The sequence below is a fragment of the Podarcis melisellensis genome, assembly GCF_964234715.1.
Source record: "Podarcis melisellensis genome assembly, chromosome: 16".
Taxonomy (NCBI): domain Eukaryota; kingdom Metazoa; phylum Chordata; class Lepidosauria; order Squamata; family Lacertidae; genus Podarcis; species Podarcis melisellensis.
The window spans coordinates 2,345,335-2,365,965 of NC_138533.1; the positions used below are offsets into that span (position 1 = coordinate 2,345,335).

General features: G+C 47.5%; 1 protein-coding gene across 1 annotated transcript; it reads left to right on the plus strand.

Moving 5' to 3' along the window:
• Positions 1-540: 540 nt before the first annotated feature.
• S100A11 (S100 calcium binding protein A11) lies at positions 541-9,044 on the plus strand. The gene is made up of 3 exons (XM_081892069.1): positions 541-691; positions 7,151-7,309; positions 8,704-9,044. The coding sequence occupies exons 1-3, from the start codon at positions 689-691 to the stop codon at positions 8,869-8,871; spliced, it is 330 nt and encodes a 109-aa protein (XP_081748195.1). The 5' UTR covers positions 541-688; the 3' UTR covers positions 8,872-9,044.
• The last annotated feature ends 11,587 nt before the right edge of the window (positions 9,045-20,631 follow it).

The window sequence follows — 20,631 nt, forward strand, 5'->3', positions numbered from 1 at the left end:
CTTAGATCCTCTCCAGCCCTTAGCTAGAACTGGGGTTTCAGGGCTGCTGAGAGATTGGGATGGTGTCTCGGTATCGCTTTGACATTGCCTCTAAACTGCTGGGCTGGCTTGCCACCTATTCAGCCTGTAGATTTGTGAATCGGGGCCCTTTGGTCTGATCCAGCTGCTAGATATCTTTGAATATCTAAAGGGTGGTCATCTGGAAGACGTTTTGATCAAGCTGAACAGAGGCTTTAGCTGAGAAGCTGAATCTCAGAGTTCCCCTGACTCTGAGAAAAGGGGAGCCTCGCCTGTTGGATTCCTGCCTGCCTGCACAGCACCGCAACCAGAAAATTTATATATACAGCAAGAGGGAGGGGTGTGTGGAGAGATAACAGGGAAGCCAAGAGAAACAAACTCTCTCTGCCTCCCCTTTCGTCTCACATTCCTGAGCGAATAAGGAAGGTGGGGCTTGTATGCTCTCCAAACAGGCAAGTCTGGCTTTGTCATCTCAAAGCAATTGCTCAAGCGAGGAGGGGAAGGGGGGGCCGTCTTTTTAACGGGGGGGGGGAGCAGGGCGTTGGCTGGGAGGGGAGGGGCCACAGAGCCACCCGTTGCGCATCAAATCCCTTGCTCAGAGCTAGCTTTCCAACTCAGCGGCCGGCCAGCCAAGTCTCTGCGTCCTATCGACTGACAACTTACCAGCACTATGGTAAGTTGACGCCCCGGCACTTGGCACTCGTTGCAAGAGGGCAGAGGGATTTATGCGCCGTGATGCACAGGAACAGGGAAAGGGAGAACTCTCTTCCAGTTTTTCTAATGAGACAGCAGGCCCAGAAAGTTGGTTTCCGTTTGGTGGGGAGGCAAAGCAGGGAGTGGAAAGGGCTTTGGCAGGGAGCTCATCCTCTCCAATCGAGGCTCCTGGAAGACATGGCTGAGCCCTGCGGGCACCAGTTCTAGTTTTCCTCATTCGTTCGTGTTTGTCGCATGGAAGACGCCGCTCGTTCCCTGCAGCAAGCATTTCAATTGGAGAGGGAAGGCGCATGGTGGCGCATGGTGGCGCATAGCTATGCGCCAGAGAGCCATGCATGGCCATGGTGTTTGCCGGTGCTGTTTTTCTAGAAAAATGAGCTGCCTACATCTCACCATGAACACCTCCCTCGTTCTCTTATAATGGCAATGAGAGGTGCTGGAACAGAGTTCTGGCAAGCTGGGAAAAAATGCTCTGGTGTTTGGAGAGAGGTGTGCCTCCCTTTGAAACATGGCGGGCACACCCAATGTCTGAGATGCATGTCTTCCCTCAAAGGGCTGCAGGCCAGACAGGGGGCCTGGCTGGATCCCACCATAACCACTCAGAGCAAGGGTCAAAAATTGGCATTATTTTCATAACAAGAAAAGACCTCTGGAATCATTCCTGGCTAGTTTCAGGAGCCCTAGGTAAGGGCGTGGCTGCATTTGCCACCTCGAGACATGCACACACCCATAGCGCACAGCCCATCAGCTTAAGTGCCTCTATGCGCTGTAGAGGACAATGAGCATCTTGAGGTCAGCAAAATGCCACAGATCCCAGGGCAGGGAGGCATCAGCATCTAACAGGATTCCCACTCTGGCAGCCGTTCAACAGGTGAAGCTTTCCTTTCTTGCATGCGTGCATAGCAAGGCCTGTTGGATTTCTGCCTGCCACGTGGCATGGGCACCTTTACCACGAAGGAGAAGGCGACAACCTGCCATTTAATCTGTGCAATGGGGGTATTCAACTGGTACATCCTGCCCCGGTGCTGTTTCGCCTTGCTGCTAAAAGCTTCACCTGTTGAACATCTCCCACACCAGCGCACTGAGCTCTCCATCTCTCACCTTGGTGCACATGTGCCGGGAGGGTGCCATATTTCAGTTTTCTACCTCGAACAAGTTGCTACTGAAAACGCAGAGAAGGCCAAGCCTCCTTTCGGTGGTCGGCTGTTGCTGTAGTCTTTCCCCACAGAAAAAGAAAAGTCAAATAGATAAAATTGCCCAATTGAGTTGAGCAAGCAGAAGAGCTTTTGCGTCGGGCACAGTAACGCCATGGATATATTCCAGACTCTTTCTGGGCCCCGAACAGGAGAATTTCCTAACCCTAATCTGCGGGTTGCCGTCCAATTGGATTTTGTTCTGATCCTGATCTGATTTTAGGGTGTATTTTAATGGATTGCCTGATTTGATGTTCATGTGTTGCACACTTGATGTTAGCCACTCTGAGCCCGATTTTGGCCAGGGAGAGCGGCCAAAATGTATTAGTAGTAGTAGTAGTAGTAGTAGTATTTCATATAATTTTTATTGGGTTTTCATATTTAATTACATCTCATTACACAAATCTATAACACAAAACATTGCTCATACTGAGAATTGACTTCCTTCCCCCCCCCTCTTTCTGACTTCCAAACTTCTTTTACTAAATTCTCGCATTTCTATAATCACTTTTTTACCTTAAAGCATCTTCTTTTTTATGATAATTACCTCTTTATATGTAAATCAGGTCCTTCCTTTCACATTACAAAACATTTCCGTTTAAGCCTACAAACGTTTTCAAATGTTTACAATTATTACTATTATTATTAGGGCTAAGGAGGTGGAGATTTTGCACCCAAACTGAAATCTCTCCACCTTCAGAGACAGGAAGCCTCTCAATACCAGTTGGTGCGACTCGCAAGTAGGGAGGGTTGCTGTGATTCAGGCTTCCTGCTGGGGTGTCTGGTTGGCCACTGCAAGGACAAGATGCTGGACTAGTTGGGTCTCCTTGGACCTGATCCGGCAGCTGGGCTTTTCTGACGTTCTTATGGAACCTCCAGGTGCATAGGCAGTCTATCTGGATTCCTATAGGGTATCTGGCCACTGCCAGAAGCAGGGCGCTGGACCAAATGGGCCCCCTTGGGGCCTGATCCAAATTCAGGGCTCTTCTTGTGATCTTAGCCTGCTGTTCTCTTGAGCCACCAGGATATTGGATTACAGAAGCGCTGAGAAGAGTTGGCAGCTTTCCTCTTTCAGCCGAAAAAGGCCGTGTTATTTTAGCTCCGTGCATTTCCGGGGAATGGGGGTTAGGAGACAATAGCGGCTGGAAGAATGAGGAAGAAATGCTTATTCGTCATACTTCCCTTTCAAACATGCTCTCCCCCCCCCCCGCCCCCAATGATGCCAACTGTTCCTGCCCTCTGCGTGGCTCATCCGAGGGGTTGCCAACTTCCTCGCAGCCTAACTGCACTTCCAACAGGCAGAAACCCAACAGAGAGAGTTCCTCACCTGGCGGGGAACCTTGAGCTCTGAATCCACGAGGAACGGCCCTTTCCCCTATTCGATTGCCCCTGTTTAAAGAATCACAGAATTTTAGAGTTCGAAGGGAAGAGTCCCTATTCAATTCCTCATGACACCCCAAGTCATAAATTAGTAACTGCAGAAATTTCACAGCTCCAATAGAGCCTCTCTCTTGCATGCAAGAGGACCCAAGTAGGGCTGGGAATCTCCCCTGCCTGGAACCCTGGAATGATGCTGCCAGCCTGTGTAGACAGTATCAAGCTAGATGGGCCAGTGCCCTGTCTCAGCATAAGGCAGCTTCCTACATCCCCTGCAAAAATAAAAACTTGGGCATCTTTAATGCCCCTCCTTCAAAACCCCTTTACCTGGGAATCTCCCCTGCCTAGAACCCTGGAATGATGCTGCCAGCCCGCGTAGACAGTATCAAGCAAGATGGGCCAGTACCCTGACTCAGCATAAGACAGCTTCTTACATCCCCTGCAAAAAAAACCAAATAAACTTGGGCATCTTTAATGCCCCTCCTTCAAAACCCTTTTACCTGGAACCATGAGGACTAGAATCTTACTTCAATTTGGGGGGAAGAAGAGGCATATCTAAGGCTGACGCTTTGCACGCAAGAAGGTCCCTGCTTCGACCCCCAGGATCTCCCAGTAGGGCTGCCTGAAACCTTAGAAAGCAGCTACCAGTCAGTGCCAAGAAGACTCAGCTAGGCAGATCCTGACTCAGTAGAAGGCCGATTCCGATGTTCTGCCTTCCAGGTTTTCGTCACACAATTGGGGGGGTGGCTAGGCTGGAAAGGAGGCCCAATGGATCATTTGCCTCCTTCTCCTCCCCTCCTCCCTCCCCCCCAAAACCCCCCACAATTTTCATCCAGACCCGCCCAACCTTCTCATCCGCCCACCCGGTCCACTCATTCCTTTGCTCTGAGCAAACAGGCCGTTTCACACAGGCTTTCTTGGCAGGGCAAAGGCAGCGGGAGCAGCTCCCAAAAATGACTCATCACCCATGACACACACACACACACACCCCACCGCTGCCCCAGGGCTCCTCTCTCTCTCTCTCTCTCTCTCTCTCTCTCTCTCTCTCTCTCTCTTTTGAAAATAATATTTATTAAAGTTTTAAAAGTTACAAAAAGAAAAAGTAAAAACACCATATTAAAGAAAAACAAAACAACACATCACAATAAGGGGGGGGGAGAAAGAAAAAGAAAAAGAAGAAAACAGAAAAATAAAATCCATTAGAAAACACAGCGAATTTCCCCATAACTTATCTTTCATTTGCTTGTTTCCTTGACCTCCTCACACTTCCCTTTTTTGTATTCTAGTTCGGTTAACTATTTCAGCAAATCCTTTCCATCTTTTCCAATTTTTGTCCTGTAATTTATCTTAATGTAATGTAACTTTACTTTCCCTCCTTTCACCAATTAACAGTCTGTTTTTTCCTAATCCTTTATAACATTTCTGCTAAAACCACATAACATCATTCCAACATCCTTCTAACATTCATCTCTCTCTCTCTCTCAGAGGCTGCAAGGACACATAAGACCACTAGAGGGTGCAGAATGAGGGCAGTTTATATATCTTTGGATTTGCTCTAAATTTATTCTCTGCGTACCCGTTCCACCTTTTTCCTCCCAGGAGCTCAAGGGGGGGACATGCACAATTATTCCCCCCTCCCTATTTCATCCTCACAACAACCGGGTGAGGTAGGCTAGGCTGAGAGATGCAGCTGGGCCTCAGGGTCGACAGCCGAGCGAGAATCTGAACCCAGCTCTGCCAAAAGTCCTATTTGATAGCAGGAAGGCTTCCCAGATGCTGGGAATATCAGGTGCAAAGAGGGCTCAGCTGGATTAGATTCCCCCCCCCCCTTTAGACTGATCCAGCCAGGGTCTTCCAGTGTTCCGCTGGGAGAGATCATCAGGGGGTTTGGGCTGGGTGTTCATCAGTATGCAGATCACACCCAGCTCCACCTCTCTGTTAAATCGGAACCAGTGAAGGCAGTGAAGGTCCTGTGTGAGCGCCTGGAGGATGGATGGCGGCTAATGGATTGAGGTTGAATCCTGACAAGACAGAAGTACTGTTCTTGGGGGACAGTGGGCGGGTGGGTGTGGAGGACTCCCTGGTCCTGAATGGGGTAACTGTGCCCCTGAAGGACCAGGTGTGCAGCCTAGGAGTCATTTTGGACTCACAGCTGTCCATGGAGGCACAGGTCCGTTCTGTATCCAGGGTGGCTGTCTACCAGCTCCATCTGGTACGCAGGATGAGACCATCCCTGCCTGCGGACTGTCTCGCCAGAATGGTGCATGCTCTGGTTATCTCCCGCTTGGACTTCTGTAGCTCTACGTCGGGCTACCTTTGAAGGTGACCCGGAAACTACAACTAATCCAGAATGCGGCAGCAAGACTGGTGACTGGGAGTGGCTGCCAAGACCACATAACAATGGTCCTGAGAGATCTGCATTGGCTCCCAGTACATTTCCGAGCACAATTCAAAGTGTTGGTGCTGACCTTTAAAGCCCTAAATGGCCTCGGTCCAGCATACCTGAAGGAGCGTCTCCACCCCCATCATTCTGCCCGGACGCTGAGCTCCAGCTCCAAGGGCCTTCTGGCAGTTCCCTCACTGTGAGAAGCAAGGCTACTGGGAACCAGGCAGAGGGCCTTCTCGGTGGTGGCGCCCACCCTGTGGAACACCCTCCCTTCAGATGTGAAGGAAATAAGCAGCTATCCTCTATTTAAAAGACATCTGTTTAGGAAAGTTTTTAATATTTGATGTTGTATTGTTTTTAACACTCGATTGGGAGCTGCCCAGAGTGACTGATGAAACTCAGCCAGATGGGCGGGGTATAAATAATAAATAATTATCATTATTACTATTATTATTATTATATTGAAGAATATCTAATAAAGCCTAATAAACTCTATTGTTGCATCAGTGGCAGAATACACACAGAGAGAAAAACTAGCCACCAGTCTACAGGTGCTCTGACGGTAGAGGCTGCTCCCATTAGGTCAAATGGGGAACTGCCCCACAGCAGCCCCCATCTGCCTGCCTTCTTACTCCCAACCAGCCCAGGGAGCAGCCCTGCCTGTCTGTTTCCTCCTCCTTATCCTTGATGTTGCTCTTGTCAAACTCGTCAGAAAGGAGAAGCAAAAGGACAAAACTAGAATTAGTGGTCACCGCCTGCCATTGGCTCTCTGGCGCCCCCTACTGCCAGGCTCCCTGCCTTCCACCCTACCAGTTTCAACAGTCACCAGACAACCAAATTGCAGGGGGAAACCCCAGTTAAAAGTTTACTGTACTTGCAAAAAGGTTATGGGTTGCTCTGGAGCATTAAGTAATTGGAGCCACTGGGATAACGGCAACCGTGGAAGAAAGACTGTTAACTACCAGACTTTTAGAAGACATCTGAAGGCAGCCCTGTTTAGGGAAGCTTTTAATTTTTAATAGGTTATTGTATTTTAGTGTTTTGTTGGAAGCTGCCCAGAGTGCCTGGGGAAACCCAGCCAGATGGGCGGGGTATAAATAATAAATTATTATTATATTATTATTATTTTGTTTTGTCGGGTTTTTGGGGGGGTTTTCCCTTTCCCTCCCCTTTTTCTTCTTCCTTTTCTCTTTTCTTTTTTTGTGCCTCCTTTCTTGGGTCTTTCTCTTTTTGATTTGTTAAGAAGGAGATAAAAGTGTAAATACGAAAACTTCAGTAAGTCAAAAGTGACGTGGCATAATTTTCTATGACTATTTATATATTGTTAAAATCGGTGAATTGTAATGAATTGATGTAACAATTACTGCAGGGTTTTTTGCTTTGTTATTGTTGAATTCTAAATAAAGTATTATTCTTCTCTGAAAAAAACAAAACAAAACAAATCGCTCTCTCGTTCCTCCAGTCGTCCAAGTACCCCGTTGGTCCCACGGAAACAGAGCGCTGCATCGAATCGCTCCTCGCCGTTTTCCAGCGCTACGCTGGCCGGGATGGCAACGCCTGTACCCTGTCCAAAAGGGAGTTCCTGACCTTCATGAACACTGAGCTGGCGAGTTTCAGCAAGGTATGTTTTCCAAAGGTTCTGGAGCAGAGAAGGTTGGTCTCTTTGGGCGAATAGGGCATTGCCTCAACAACCTGTGCCTACCTTCTGACTGATGAACAGCCCCAAGGATGGGGCTGGCTATCAGTTTTCTCCTCCTCAGACTCAGCATTGACCCCTTCTAGGACTGAACTGGGAGGAGGGTGGGAACAAAACCAGAATGTGTCTGCCATCGGCACTCTGGCGCCACCTACTGCTGGGCTCCCTTCCTTCCAGCCTACCAGCATCCATGGTCTGGGAAGGTGTCAAAACTATAATCCGATGGACCTCCAGATCTTTCTTCAGCTTTTCCACAGCAAGAAAGCAGAAACAGACCAGAGTGGAGACAAGGAGCCAGAGAGGGAGGGAAGGTCAAGAAGGAATCCAAGAAATCAGGGGACACACACTAAAGATAACAGAGGATGAATGAATTTTATTATTTCGGTCACAGACCAGTTCCAGCCCACATACAATATCAATGAAGTCATAAAACATGATAGGGATACATTTGAATTTGCAATTAGGTATAACAGGGACAATACAGATTTGGCAACAGTTTAAAAATATATAAATTTAAACTTAGACGGAGGATGCAGGAACACTCTGGAACTCAGACTGTATTGCTCAAGAAAGGTGCAGAACACAGAGGTCATTTCTACTCCCAGACTATGAAATTCCCAGAGTGGTTAAACCAGGCATGTCCAAAGTCCGTTTCAGGGGCCTAATCTGGCCCACCGGTCAGTATAATCTGGCCCTTGCGGCAATTTATTTCCTGGGGTATAACCCTAAAAAAAACCTCAACAACTTCAAACTTTGGTTGGCCCTTTGGCTGGCCCTCACAGCCCTCCACTTCATCAAATCTGGCCCTCTTTGAAAAAAGTTTGGACACCACTGCAGAAGGGAATAAGGGCAGGTTTTGTTCACAACATGGAGAAGGAGGTTCAGTGGGAAGAGTCCTGGCAGAAGGTCCCTGGTTCAGTCTAGGCATGGCTTGGAAGGCTGCCGCCTGAAATCTTGGAAAACATAGATCATGGGTAGGCTACCTAAAGCCCGGGGGTCGGATCCGGCCCAATCGCCTTCTAAACCTTGGTTGGCCTTTTGGCCGGCCCTCATGGCCCATCACCATCAAAAGTTTGGACACCACTGGGTTAAAGAACCAGTCCGTCTTCACGGGGGAACTCTGGGAATTGTAGCTCCGGGAGGGGAATTCTAGTCTCCTGGCAACTCTCAGCACCCATAACAAACTACAGCTCCCAGGATTCCTTGGGGAAAGCCATGACTGTTTATCGTGGCATCGTGGTGCTTTCAAAGTATGGTGTGTGTGTTGCATAGCCTTATGAAGATTGAATCCTCGTCTAAAACTCCTCCCTGCCTTTCAGAATCAGAAAGACCCAGGTGTCCTCGATCGCATGATGAAGAAGCTGGACATGAACAACGATGGACAGCTGGACTTTGGCGAGTTCTTGAACCTCATTGGGGGCTTGGCCCAGGCCTGCCACAGCCAGGTGCTGGCATCCCCCACAGCTGGTGTCCCCCCAAAACCATGAAACACCCCAATTTCTTGGCCTTTCCGAGCCAAGACCAATGTCTTCCCAAACATTCCAAAATCTAGCACTTCTGTGAGTCTCCAAAACACAAGCCACATCCGACACGGAAAAGCGATAGACCCTCTTTTCATATATTATTTTTTTCTCAATAAAACGGATGGGTTAAACACAAAGGTCTTGTTGTTTTCTGTACAAAGCAGCCGGTAGGAAACATTTGACTGCACTCTTGCCAGAGGACTTAGCCATGTGAGGCCCCTGCCCCAAATTTCTGAACGTTCGTCTTTTTTTAACAATTAAAAAATAAGACTCTATAGTCCTTTACCTATTTATCTACTTGCACTTTGACATGCTTTCGAACTGCTATTAGGTCTGTAAATTGCCATATAGCATCTATTCAACACAGAAAACAGCGACAATTTGTTGTTGACAAAGGACAGCTGGACATAGAAAGGGCCCCAATACCTTCAGGAGCTGAGGGCCGCATCAAACCTAAATCCGGCCCTCTTTCTGCTCTAACAGTTGCAGGGCCGTCTTAAGCATATCCGGTGCCCAATTGCCAAGATCCCTCTGGTGCCCCCTCCCCGGCAACTCCAAAACAAGGGAGGGGCAGTAGGAAATGTCTTCTGCCTCCTCCACTGCCCCAATCCCCGGCATGGCGGCGGCGATCAAGCAGGAAAATGTGCTGGCGGACATGCTCTCTGGCGTCAAGGCGCCCAGGAAGGCTGCACATTGCCTTTCGCCAGGAAGCAGGAGGACGACAACAACCGGGATCAGGGCCGTCTTTAGCAGATGCAGAGGCCTCTGTGGGGATCGCTCTCCTCCCAAGGAGGCTTGGGAAGGAAGCTGCACGCCCGCACGCCATATAGTTGGCGGGGCGCAGCTGGCAGGGGTGAAGGGAAAGGGGAGGTTGCCGGCAAAGCTGAACAGCTTCCTCGCTCGCTAGGACACCCTTGAGAAGCCAGCGCCCTGGCGCAACGCACCACTAACACCAATGGGAAAGACGGCTCTGACCAGTTGCCGGCGCTGCCGCCGCGCCGCCAGAACACAATTTCTGCTCTCATCCTGAAGCAAAGTTCTTAACCCGAGGTACTATTTCTGGGTTAGCGGAGTCTGTAACCTGAAGCATCTGTAACCTGAAGTGTATGTAACCCGAGGTACCACTGTATTGACATCATATACAAACATCCAAAACAAATCAGTACGGAATTACCACTTCCCCAGTGGCACAAAACATTTGCTAAAAGAAAGGAGGCAGAGCAGTCTGTCGTCACATCTCTCGGTCTCCAGGGAGATCAGACATCTGCAGGGCTTTTCGACAACAAAAAACCAAATAGAGATATTTAGCCGCTAACTTGCTGAGCTCGTGATCATTCCCCCAGTAATAGAAAATGTATGACCTCTGACTCTGGTTTCCATTTGGGGGTACAGAGTTGATCTAGAAATTGCTGGCGGAGTTCAGCATATAGTTTACAATTGAGAACCATATGTGTGAGGGTTTCCACCAGGTGGTCTACACATGGGCAAATTCTTTCTCCTTCCACCCTACCTGAGAACCTTCCCCAAAGGAGGTTTGATGGATGTGAATTAAACCTGGCCAGCGAAAATGCCCTTCTTTCTTGAGGGTTAAGCAGAAATTCAAGGTAATTGTGGTTAGTTTCATGTGCCCCTGTGGCAGTTTATTTCTTGGGGTAAAATCCTAAAATAACCTCAACAACTTCTGTCCTAAAAAAAAAGGTGAACAACTTTGGGGTAAAATCATAAAAAAAAGCTCAACAACTTCAATGCCACTTTTCCAACTCTCCAATATCCTTTCTGAGCTGACAAGAACCACACACAGTATTCCAAATGCAGTGGCATCACAGATTTGCATAACAGCATTATAATACTCGCGGGTGGCGCTGTGGGTAAAACCTCAGTGCCTAGGACTTGCCGATCACATGGTCGGCGGTTTGAATCCCCGCGGTGGGGTGAGCTCCCGTCGTTCGGTCCATGCTCCTGCCCACCTAGCAGTTCGAAAGCACTCTTAAGTGCAAGTAGATAAATAGGGACCGCTTTCTAGCGGGAAGGTAAACGGCATTTCCGTGTGCTGCGCTGGTGCTGGCTCGCCAGAGCAGCGATGTCACGCTGGCCACGTGACCCGGAAGTGTCTTCGGACAGCGCTGGCCCCCGGCCTCTTAAGTGAGATGGGTGCACAACCCTAGAGTTGGACACGACTGGCCCGTACGGGCAGGGGTACCTTCACCTTTACCTTTATTATGATACTGGCCGTTTTATTTCCAGTTCCTTTCCTAACGATGGCCAGTGTGGGATTCGCCATTTTCATGGCTGGGTTGGCGTTTTCCTCGAACTGTTCACGACGACGCCAAGGTCTTATTGCCACCAATTTCAGAACTCCTGAGTGCATTTGTGAAATTAATATTTCCTTGCCCACTTCGCACTTCTTTGCACTAAATTGCATTTGCCATTTTACTGCCCTTTTACTCAGCTTAGAGAGGTCCTTCTGGAGCTCTTTGTATTTAAAAGACCCTGAGCTATTTAATCTCATTAGCAAACAGTGAGCCCCAGACTGCTCACCCCTATCTCTGGACTGCGGCCAAGGTCCTGGCCGGTGGAAGTGATTTCATCCTCAAAATGCTTTGCAAATATGTACACAGTGACACGCAAGTCCCAATACTGACCCATGGGGGACCTCCATCTTTGCACGCGGGTGGAACTGTGGGTTAAACCACAGAGCCTAGGGCTTGCCGATCAGAAGGTCGGCGGTTCAAATCCCCGCAACAGGGTGAGCTCCCGTTGCTCGGTCCCTGCTCCTGCCAACCTAGCAGTTCGAAAGCACCTCAAAGTGCAAATAGATAAAGAGGTACCACTCCAGCGGGAAGGTAAATGGTGTTTCCGTGCGCTGCTCTGGTTCGCCAGAAGCGGCTTAGTCCTGCTGGCCACATGACCCGGAAGCTGGACGCCGGCTCCCTTGGCCAGTAAAGCGAGATGAGTGCCGCAACCCCAGAGTCGGCCACGACTGGACCTAATGGTCAGGGGTCCCTTTACATACAGAGAACTGTGCACTTATTTTACTCCTCTCTGCTTCCTGCTGCCTAACCAATTCCTGATCCACAAGAGGCACTCTCCCCTTATTCCCAGCTTACTCAGGAATCTTTGGTGAGGTACTTTGTCCAACGCTTTTTCAAAGACCAAGTGCTTTTACCCTTTCGTACCACAGTGGTACCTCAGTTTTCAAATGTCTTGAAAGTCGGACCTTTCGGTTTTCAAACACCAAAACCCAAGAAGTAACTCATTTTCAAATGCTTTTCAGAAGTCAAATATACCACATGGCTTCTGTACTGAGTTTTCCAGAAGTAATTGCTTCTGGAAGTAAATGCTTCGGTTTTCAAACATTTCAGAAATTGAATGGTCTTCCAGAACGGATTATGTTTGAAAACCAAGGTAACACTGTACCAGTTAGGGAAAAAGCTGGTTTTAGTTCAAGAACATCTTATATGTGGTCAGTTTAGAGCAGCCTTTCTCAACCTGTGGGTCCCCAGGTGTTGTTGAACTACAACTCCCATCACCCCTAGCTAGCAAGGCCAGAGCTCAGGGATGATGGGAGTTGTAGTCCAACAACATCTGGGGACCCACAGGTGGAGAACTGCTGGTTTAGAGGGAACATTCTGCAGTCCCTTGCGGCAAAATATAGGCGCAGGCAAAATCTGAAGCAAGACTTCAGGTGCTGCAAAGAAGGCTTGTTCCAACCGTATCTGCCACCCTGAAAGCGATTGATGTGCAGGTATATATATATATACAAAAACCACAATGCAGAGTGATACACAAAAACAGAAAAAGAAAGAAAAGAAAAGAAAAGAAAAAGAATAAACAGATAAACAATAACAACAAACTTAATTCTTCACAAATCCAACCTTTTAAGCATCTTGGTTGACTTCCTCAAGTCCCTCCCTTCTGAGTTTCCTTGTTGTTAAAAGTAACAGCTTTCCGATATCATTAAACTAAAACAATTTCCAATTATAGTCCATCTTATTCACTTTTCTTAACATTCCAAATCCCATTTATTTAATCATAACTTAATTTAATCCTAGGCCTATTTGTCTTCTTTCAAGTAATTTCTAATTTTTTATGTTACAATATTTATTCAAACAGTCCTTAAATTTCCTCCGGTCCTCTTGGAACTCCTCTTCTTTCTGGTCGCGGATTCTTCCAGTCAGGTCAGCTAGCTCCGAAAAGTCCATCATCGCGATTGGTGGGCAGGTTAGCCACTGGGGGGCGCTGCCATGCCTACAAATTAGTCAGCCAAATTCTTAAGTGCCATTAGCATTCCTGCCTAATCTGATCTAACACACACAGTCCGGCTGACTCTCCTCTACCCAGCCTCCGGGGATTTAGGGAGATTGCGGTGCAGAGCGATGGGACTGACCATTCATAGGGAATGCTGGGCTCCTTTGCAAAAGGACAACTCCCAAGGGGCGCTGAGAGAATCCATGGCTCTCTTTTGAGTTTTAGAGTCGCAGGGCGTGAGCTGCATTTCAGGTGAAATAAAAAATTAAGGTCTTTTATATATATATAATAAATGTTCATAAATGTACCAAGCAAACACGTACATAAATATATAAACCACATGTCTGAAGCCCTGAAACCATTTTGACTCCCAAACTGACCAAATGATTTCTCTGCAAGGTCAAGGCAAATGGAAAAGCCTCCCCATTGTCTTTTCCTTCACAAATCCTGTCTTAAGGGTATGTCCGTCTGTGTATGAATAGGGTAATCTGGCTCAGGAACTAAGTATTTGTCATTACAAAAGACTGGCCAGGCTCCCCAGGGTATCCAATCAAGTAAGCATTAACAGGTAACCTGCCAGACAGGAGGTAAACAATGCACTCAGATTTCTGCTGTAGACCGCCCCTTCTGTGATGTTTCTGGGGGTGGTCTTGGACTCCAAGGTGGGCAATTTAAAATGTCTATATAAGGGCGGACACACCTTGGCTCTGGGTCCTCCTCCTTCTCCTGCGTGTGAGGGGAGCACCCTGTTGCAACAGTTCAATAAAGATCAGGCTTACTAGCTGCTTTGCTTCTCAATATTCTCTGGTTGGCCTCTGTTATTTTCTCCGACCGATGGAGAACCTACAAAGGACTCTATAAGGGCTCTTGTGTCCCCCGTAAGGGAATAAGGGCAGATTTTCATTTCTTACACAGGGAAGCCTCTTTCTTGCCCACCAGATGTTGTTGGACTACAGATCCCATCAGCCTCGGTAAACCAGCATAGTCTATAGCCAGCGGAGAGGATGGGAACTGGAGTCCAACAACCTATGAAGGGCCACAGGTCCTCCTAGGGCCGCGCAGGGGGACATGTGGCCCTCTGAATGTTGTTGGATTACAACTCCCATGTTTCTTTAGTGATGGCGGGGGTTCAATTCAGGTCACATTTAATTTTGGACCTACAAAATTCACACTTTCCAACACAACATGCGAACCGAAAAGCTACCTTCCTTCAAAACCTGCACCTCTCTGAATTTTGCAATGCAGTGTGAGCGAAGGATATGCAAAATGTTGTCTCCTAGGGCAGTGATGGCCAAACGTGGCCCTCCAGCTGTTTTGGGACTACAGTTCCCATCATCCCTGACCACTGGTCCTGTTAGATGGGAGTTGTAGTCCCAAAACAGCTGGAGGGCCAAGTTTGGCCATCACTGCCCTAGGATAACCTGTGCAATAAAAAATTGCATATGCTAGTGAAAATTGCACACAAGGAAGTCAATATATTAGTGGGAATTGCTTTGCAAAAGTGTGCAACTTGGGCAAAACCACAGAGAAAAATTGCACCCTTGGGAAAATCCATACTAAAATGCTTCCAACAACATAAAACGAGCTTGCCGGATCGGGCCCATGGCCTGGAGTGGCTTAATGGTCAATCACTCTTCCCAGGGAACTCTGGGAACAGAGAAACCAGTAGGAGAACACTTCAATCTCCCAGGACATTCTATACAAGATCTCAAAGTAGCTGTTTTACTACAAAGGAATTTCAGAAATAGACTGGAAAGAGAAGCTGCTGAATTGCAACTTATCACCAAACTTAAAACCATGGAGAGACCTGGTCTGAACAAAGACCTTGGATTCTTATCTCATTATACATGACAAAGCCATTTTTCACCTTCTCACCCCTTGCTTTTTCCTGTAAGACCTATTGCAGTCGTTAAGAGTCGTCAACAGGCTCATCACAGCTATCTGCCAATCACCCATTCCCACCACCCTTCTGAGTAATACCCCTCCCCACCTTCTCACTATATAGAAGGGTCTGGAAACTTCTGTTTCAGTGTATCTGAAGAAGTGTGCATGCACACGAAAGCTCATACCAAGAACTAACTTAGTTGGTCTTTAAGGTGCTACTGGAAGGAATTTTTTTTGTTTTGACGATGGCAGACCAACACGGCTACCTATCTGTAACAGGGAACTCTGGGATTTGTAGTTCTGGGAGGGGAATGGGGGGGTGTCTCCTAACACAGTGATGGCCAAACTTGGCCCTCCAGCTGTTTTGGGACTACAACTCCCATCACCCCTAGCCTGCAGGACCAGTAGTCAGGGATGATGGGAACTGTAGTCCCAAAACAGCCGGAGGGCCAAGTTTGGCCAACACTGTCCTAACAGCTCTCGGCACCCTTAAACTACAGATCCCAGAATTCTTTGGGGGAAGCCATAACTGCTTGAAGTGGTATCAAGAAAGATGTCAGGTTGTTTTTGGATGCCACAACCGCAGCTAGAATTTTGCTGGCCAAAAACTGGAAATCACAAGAAGTACCAACAGTGGAGGAATGGCAGATGAAGATGATGGACTTTTGGGAGCTAGCCGACCTGACCAGAAGAGTGCACGACCAGAAGGAGGAGGAGTATCAAGAGGAATGGAAGAAATTTAAAGATTATTTAGTTAAATATGTTAAGATAACTTAAATAGAATTACTTGTGAGTAACAGATTGGCCTAGGATTTAAATATGTGAAATTGTATAATACTATGGATAGAAGTCAAAATGAAAAGAAAGATGTTAATTGAACAAGTAAATCTTATAGGAAAATAGTGTTGGGAAACTGTTAGAATGAGCTATATGGAAACTCAGCTAGGGGGATTTGAGAAAGTCACCTAATAATGATAAAAAAGTGGGACTATAACAGTTAGGATAATTGTTTGTTTGTTATTGTAATGTTTTTCTTGTTTGTCGTTATGTTTGTTATAATTTTGGAAAATCAATTAAAAAAATGAAAAATAATAATAATAAAGTGGTATCACAGTGCTCTGAACATTTGGTGTGAAGGTGGCCAATGTTTCACAAACTTCTGCTGAAGCCCACACTGACTCCGGTGGGATTCATTGCCAAGCGGTTGTCCATGCCCCCCTGCATGATGAGTGCCTTGTTATTGCTGCTGAATAGTAGCTGCTCTGGAGGCAGTGAGAGATTTTACTTTCTGGGGCTCCATGATCACTGCAGATGGTGACAGCAGCCACGAAATTAAAAGACACCTGCTTCTTGGGAGAAAAGCAATGACAAACCTAGACAGCATCTTAAAAAGCAGAGACATCACCTTGCCAACAAAGGTCCGTATAGTTAAAGCCATGGTTTTCCCAGTAGTGATGTATAGAAGTGAGCTCGACCATAAAGGCTGATCGCCGAAGAATTGATGCTTTTGAATTCTGGTGCTGGAGGAGACTCTTGAGAGTCCCATGGACTGCAAGAAGATCCAACCTCTCCATTCTGAAGGAAATCAGCCCTGAGTGCTCCCTGGAAGGACAGATCCTGAAGCTGAGGCTCCAAGACTTTGGCCACCTCATGAGAAGAGAAGACTCCCTGGAAATGACCCTGATGTTGGGAAAGATGGAGGGCACAAGGAGAAGGGGACGACAGAGGACGTGATGGTGGGACAGTGTTCTTGAAGCTACTAACATGAGTTTGACCAAACTGCGGGAGGCAGTGGAGGACAGAAGTGCCTGGTGTGCTCTGGTCCAGGGGGTCACGAAGAGGCGGACACGACTAAACAACTAAACAACAACAACAACAATCTGGCCAGCGGCTGGAAGAATCAGCCTCCTTTATTCCAAGGGCATGGCAAATCTTCCCTCCAGCAGATACCCACCTCTGCCAAGCCAGGATGAGGGAACCACCAAGTGAGATCCACACGGTTGCAACCCAGCCAGAATATCACCTCCCGCTGGAAGTAGAGGCTGCAAAAGCCGGACGCGGAAAAATATCTAGGCTCGCCAGTTTGGGTGCCTTTGTTTAGTTTTAGTAGGTATTTGTTTAAAGTCCAGGTTTAGTGTATTTATTTAAAGCACACTTAAAGCAGCCGTAAACGGAAGCGGTTCTTAATCAAACAGAAAAAAAGAGGCAGCAAATTCTCTGTGCAAACAAGATAGGGCTTGATCTGGCTGAAGGAAAGTCATGAAAGCCAAGCAAAGAGTGTAGCTGGCCCAAGGTTTTAATGTTTTAATGTCGTATTTTAATCTTGTTTTTAAGTTGTATTTCAGTCAATTGTTTTTATAGCTGGTGTCAGCCACCCTGAGCCTGGTCTTGGCTGGGGAAGGCAGGGAATAAATAAAAATTATTATTATTATTAAGGTCTCCCAGGGGGTTCTCATGGCCTAATGGAAATTTGAACCCTGCTCTCCCAGGTCATGATCCAGTACTCTAGTCACCCCACCCCACTGGCCCTCAAAGCGCTAGGATACCTCTTTAAATAGTCATGGCTTCCCCCAAAGGATCCTGGGAGTTGCGGTTTGTTAAGGGTGCTGAGAGTTGCTAGGCCAGCAGTTCTCAACCTGTTGGGTGCCCAGATGTTGTTGGACTACAACTCCCATCATCCCTGAGCTCTGGCCTTGCTAGCTAGGGGTGATGGGAGTTGTAGTTCAACAACATCTGGGGACCCACAGTCTTGGGGGGACTTTAAAGGGGGGGAATAATGAATATGATAGGTTTTGATAGTTTGTATGTTGAAAATATTAATATATTTTTTAAAAAATGTATGGGGCGAATGTGCCCTATAAGCTTGACCGTGCTGCTTAGATCAACTCGATCTATTCAGATCTTACTTAGGATGCAGGTAAATCTGGCAACCCTTCCCCCCCCCCAAAAAAGAACCCCACATGATCTCAACTGGTCTTGTTTATAAGGAAGGAAACTTTTCTGAGGCAACAACCCTCTGTTGATACACACCGTGTGTCGCCAACATCCTCCCGTCAGGGAACACGCGAAAACCCACAAAATTGTGCAACCAATTTGAAGGTTGGCATTGCAAAGTTCCTTGTTTTCTCAGAAATGTCGGTGGGGGAAGGAAGGTGGAGTAGTTTTTGAAAGCGTACATGCAACTCAAATAAAGGAACTGCTCTTCAACAGGGAGGAAATCAGGGGACATGTTCTCCGGGCAGCATCTCCAACAAGGACTCAGTTAGGCAGCTGCATATATAATGTTTTAAGTGTGTTTTAAGTGCTTTATATAAAGGTGGCACCAGGTGGCGCTGGTGAGCTAATGGCAAATTCCATCTATATTTTAAAACTTAAAAATTCACAGCGTTTTTTAAAAAAATGTGTGTGTAGATTCTGCGTTAGAGAAATTAGGCACAGTCTGACCCCTCCTTTGGTAATCCTCATAGGACTTTAGCCCAATGACTATTAATGGCCAGCGCCATTACAGTGGTACCTCTAGATACGAACGGGATCTGTTCCGGAGCCCCGTTCACATCTAGAGGTAAACGTAAGTAGTGACGGCACGTCTGCGCAAGCGTGTCACTTTTCGCCGCTACTGCGCATGCGCGTGATGTCATTTTGAGCGTCTGCGCATGCGCAAGTGGCGAAACCCAGAAGTAACACGCTCCGCTACTTCTGGGTTGCCGAGGATCGCAACTCGAACGCGCTCAACTCGAAGCATATTTAACCCGAGGTATGACTGTAATTTGATTTTGAATTGATTTTAGAATGCTGTGTTACTTTTATTGTTCTTAGCTGCTCTGAGCCCAGCTTCGTCTAGGGAGGGCAGGATATAAATTTAAAAAATTTTATTATTATTATTATTATTATTATTATTATTATTATTATTATTACTACTACTACAGTGGTACCTCAGGTTACATACGCTTCAGGTTACATATGCTTCTGGTTACAGACTCCGCTAACCCAGAAATAGTGCTTCAGGTTAAGAACTTTGGTTCAGGATGAGAACAGAAATCGTGCTCCGGCGGCGAGGCGGCAGCAGGAGGCCCCATTAGCTAAAGTGGTGCTTCAGGTCAAGAACAGTTTCAGGTTAAATACCACTGTATTAGCCACAATGGCTATACTTTGCCCTCTATAGCCAGAGGCAACAAAGCTTCTGAATACCAGTTGCTGAAAACCACAGCTCCAAACCTGCTTGCTGGTTTCCCGCAGGAACCTGGGTATCGCCTGCAGTTGTCGCCAGGAGCTCTCCAGCGTTTTATAGAATCGTAGAATTGTAGGAGGTACCCCAAGGGTCATCTAGACCAACCCCCTGAAATTTCAGGAAGGGGGCATTGCCAGAGCTCCCAGCACATGCTGGCGATCGAACCCGGGACATTTTGCAAGCAAAGTGGGTGCATGAGTGGGCGCTATTCTAGTCCTCATGGTTCTGAAGGGCTGGTTTTAAAAGGATCAGAGGAGGCCGCCTCACAGCAACTCAGGCCATTGTCCAAGCAGCTTAGTAGTGTATGCACTGACTGGCAGCGGCCCAGTAGACCTGAAGGAGCGTCTCCACCCCCATCATTCTGCCCGGACACTGAGGTCCAGCTCTGAGGGCCTTCTGGTGGTTCCCTCACTGCAAGAAGTGAAGTTACAGGGAACCAGGCAGAGGGCCTTCTCGGTGGTGGCTCCCGTCTTGTGGAACGCCCTCCCACCAGATGTCAAGGAAATAAACAACTATCTGACTTTTAGAAGACATCTGAAGGCAGCCCTGTTTAGGGAAGTTTTTGATGACTGATGTTTTAATGTGTTTTTAATCTTTTGTTGGAAGCTGCCCAGAGTGGCTAGGGAAACCCAGCCAGATGGGCGGGGTATAAGTAATAAATTATTATTATTTCTGAGCTTTCGGCCAAAGGGATGTCTCTCCCTCAGCGCTACCTGAAGAGGCTAAGGACCTGGGACTTGCTACGTCTACCGCAGTCCTTCCAGAGTATTGGGAAAACGCATGGCTGCTTGCTCCAAAGCTAACTGCCCAGCAAAGTCCACCCTTCACCTTAGCTGGTCTCCTTTCCCATTGCGTGGCTCCTCCGGCCCCTCTTCCAGGTGGACTCCAATGGGCTGTCGTCAGTAAAGGCCCATTAGCCACTATCGCCCCAGCCATCACTTCCTATTTCCTGCTCGCTTGGCAGCTTCCCAAAGAATACTGAGGTTTCTCCGCCTGTTGGAAACTCAGAGAACAGCTTAATCACACTCTTCTCTTTCTCTTTCAATCACTCTCGCTGAAACGCCTAATCTCAGCTTGGCAAGGTGTCCTACTTTGAAGGCTCATCGCCGGTTGGTCTCTCTGGGCGAATGGGGCATTGTCTCACCAACCTGTGCCTACCTTCTGACTGATGAACAGCCCCAAGGATGGGGCTGGCTATCAGTTTCCTCCTCCTCAGACTCAGCATTGACCCCTTCTAGGACTGAAGAGGGAGGAGGGTGGGAACAAAACCAGAATGTGTCTGCCATCGGCACTCTGGCGCCACCTACTGCTGGGCTCCCTTCCTTCCAGCCTACCAGCATCCATGGTCTGGGAAGGTGTCAGAA

Bases quoted from the DNA above. Each gene is read 5' to 3' on its own strand.
- S100A11 (XM_081892069.1), top strand. The intron at 7,310-8,703 runs GTATGTTTTCCA...CCTGCCTTTCAG, and splicing joins AGCTGGCGAGTTTCAGCAAG to AATCAGAAAGACCCAGGTGT.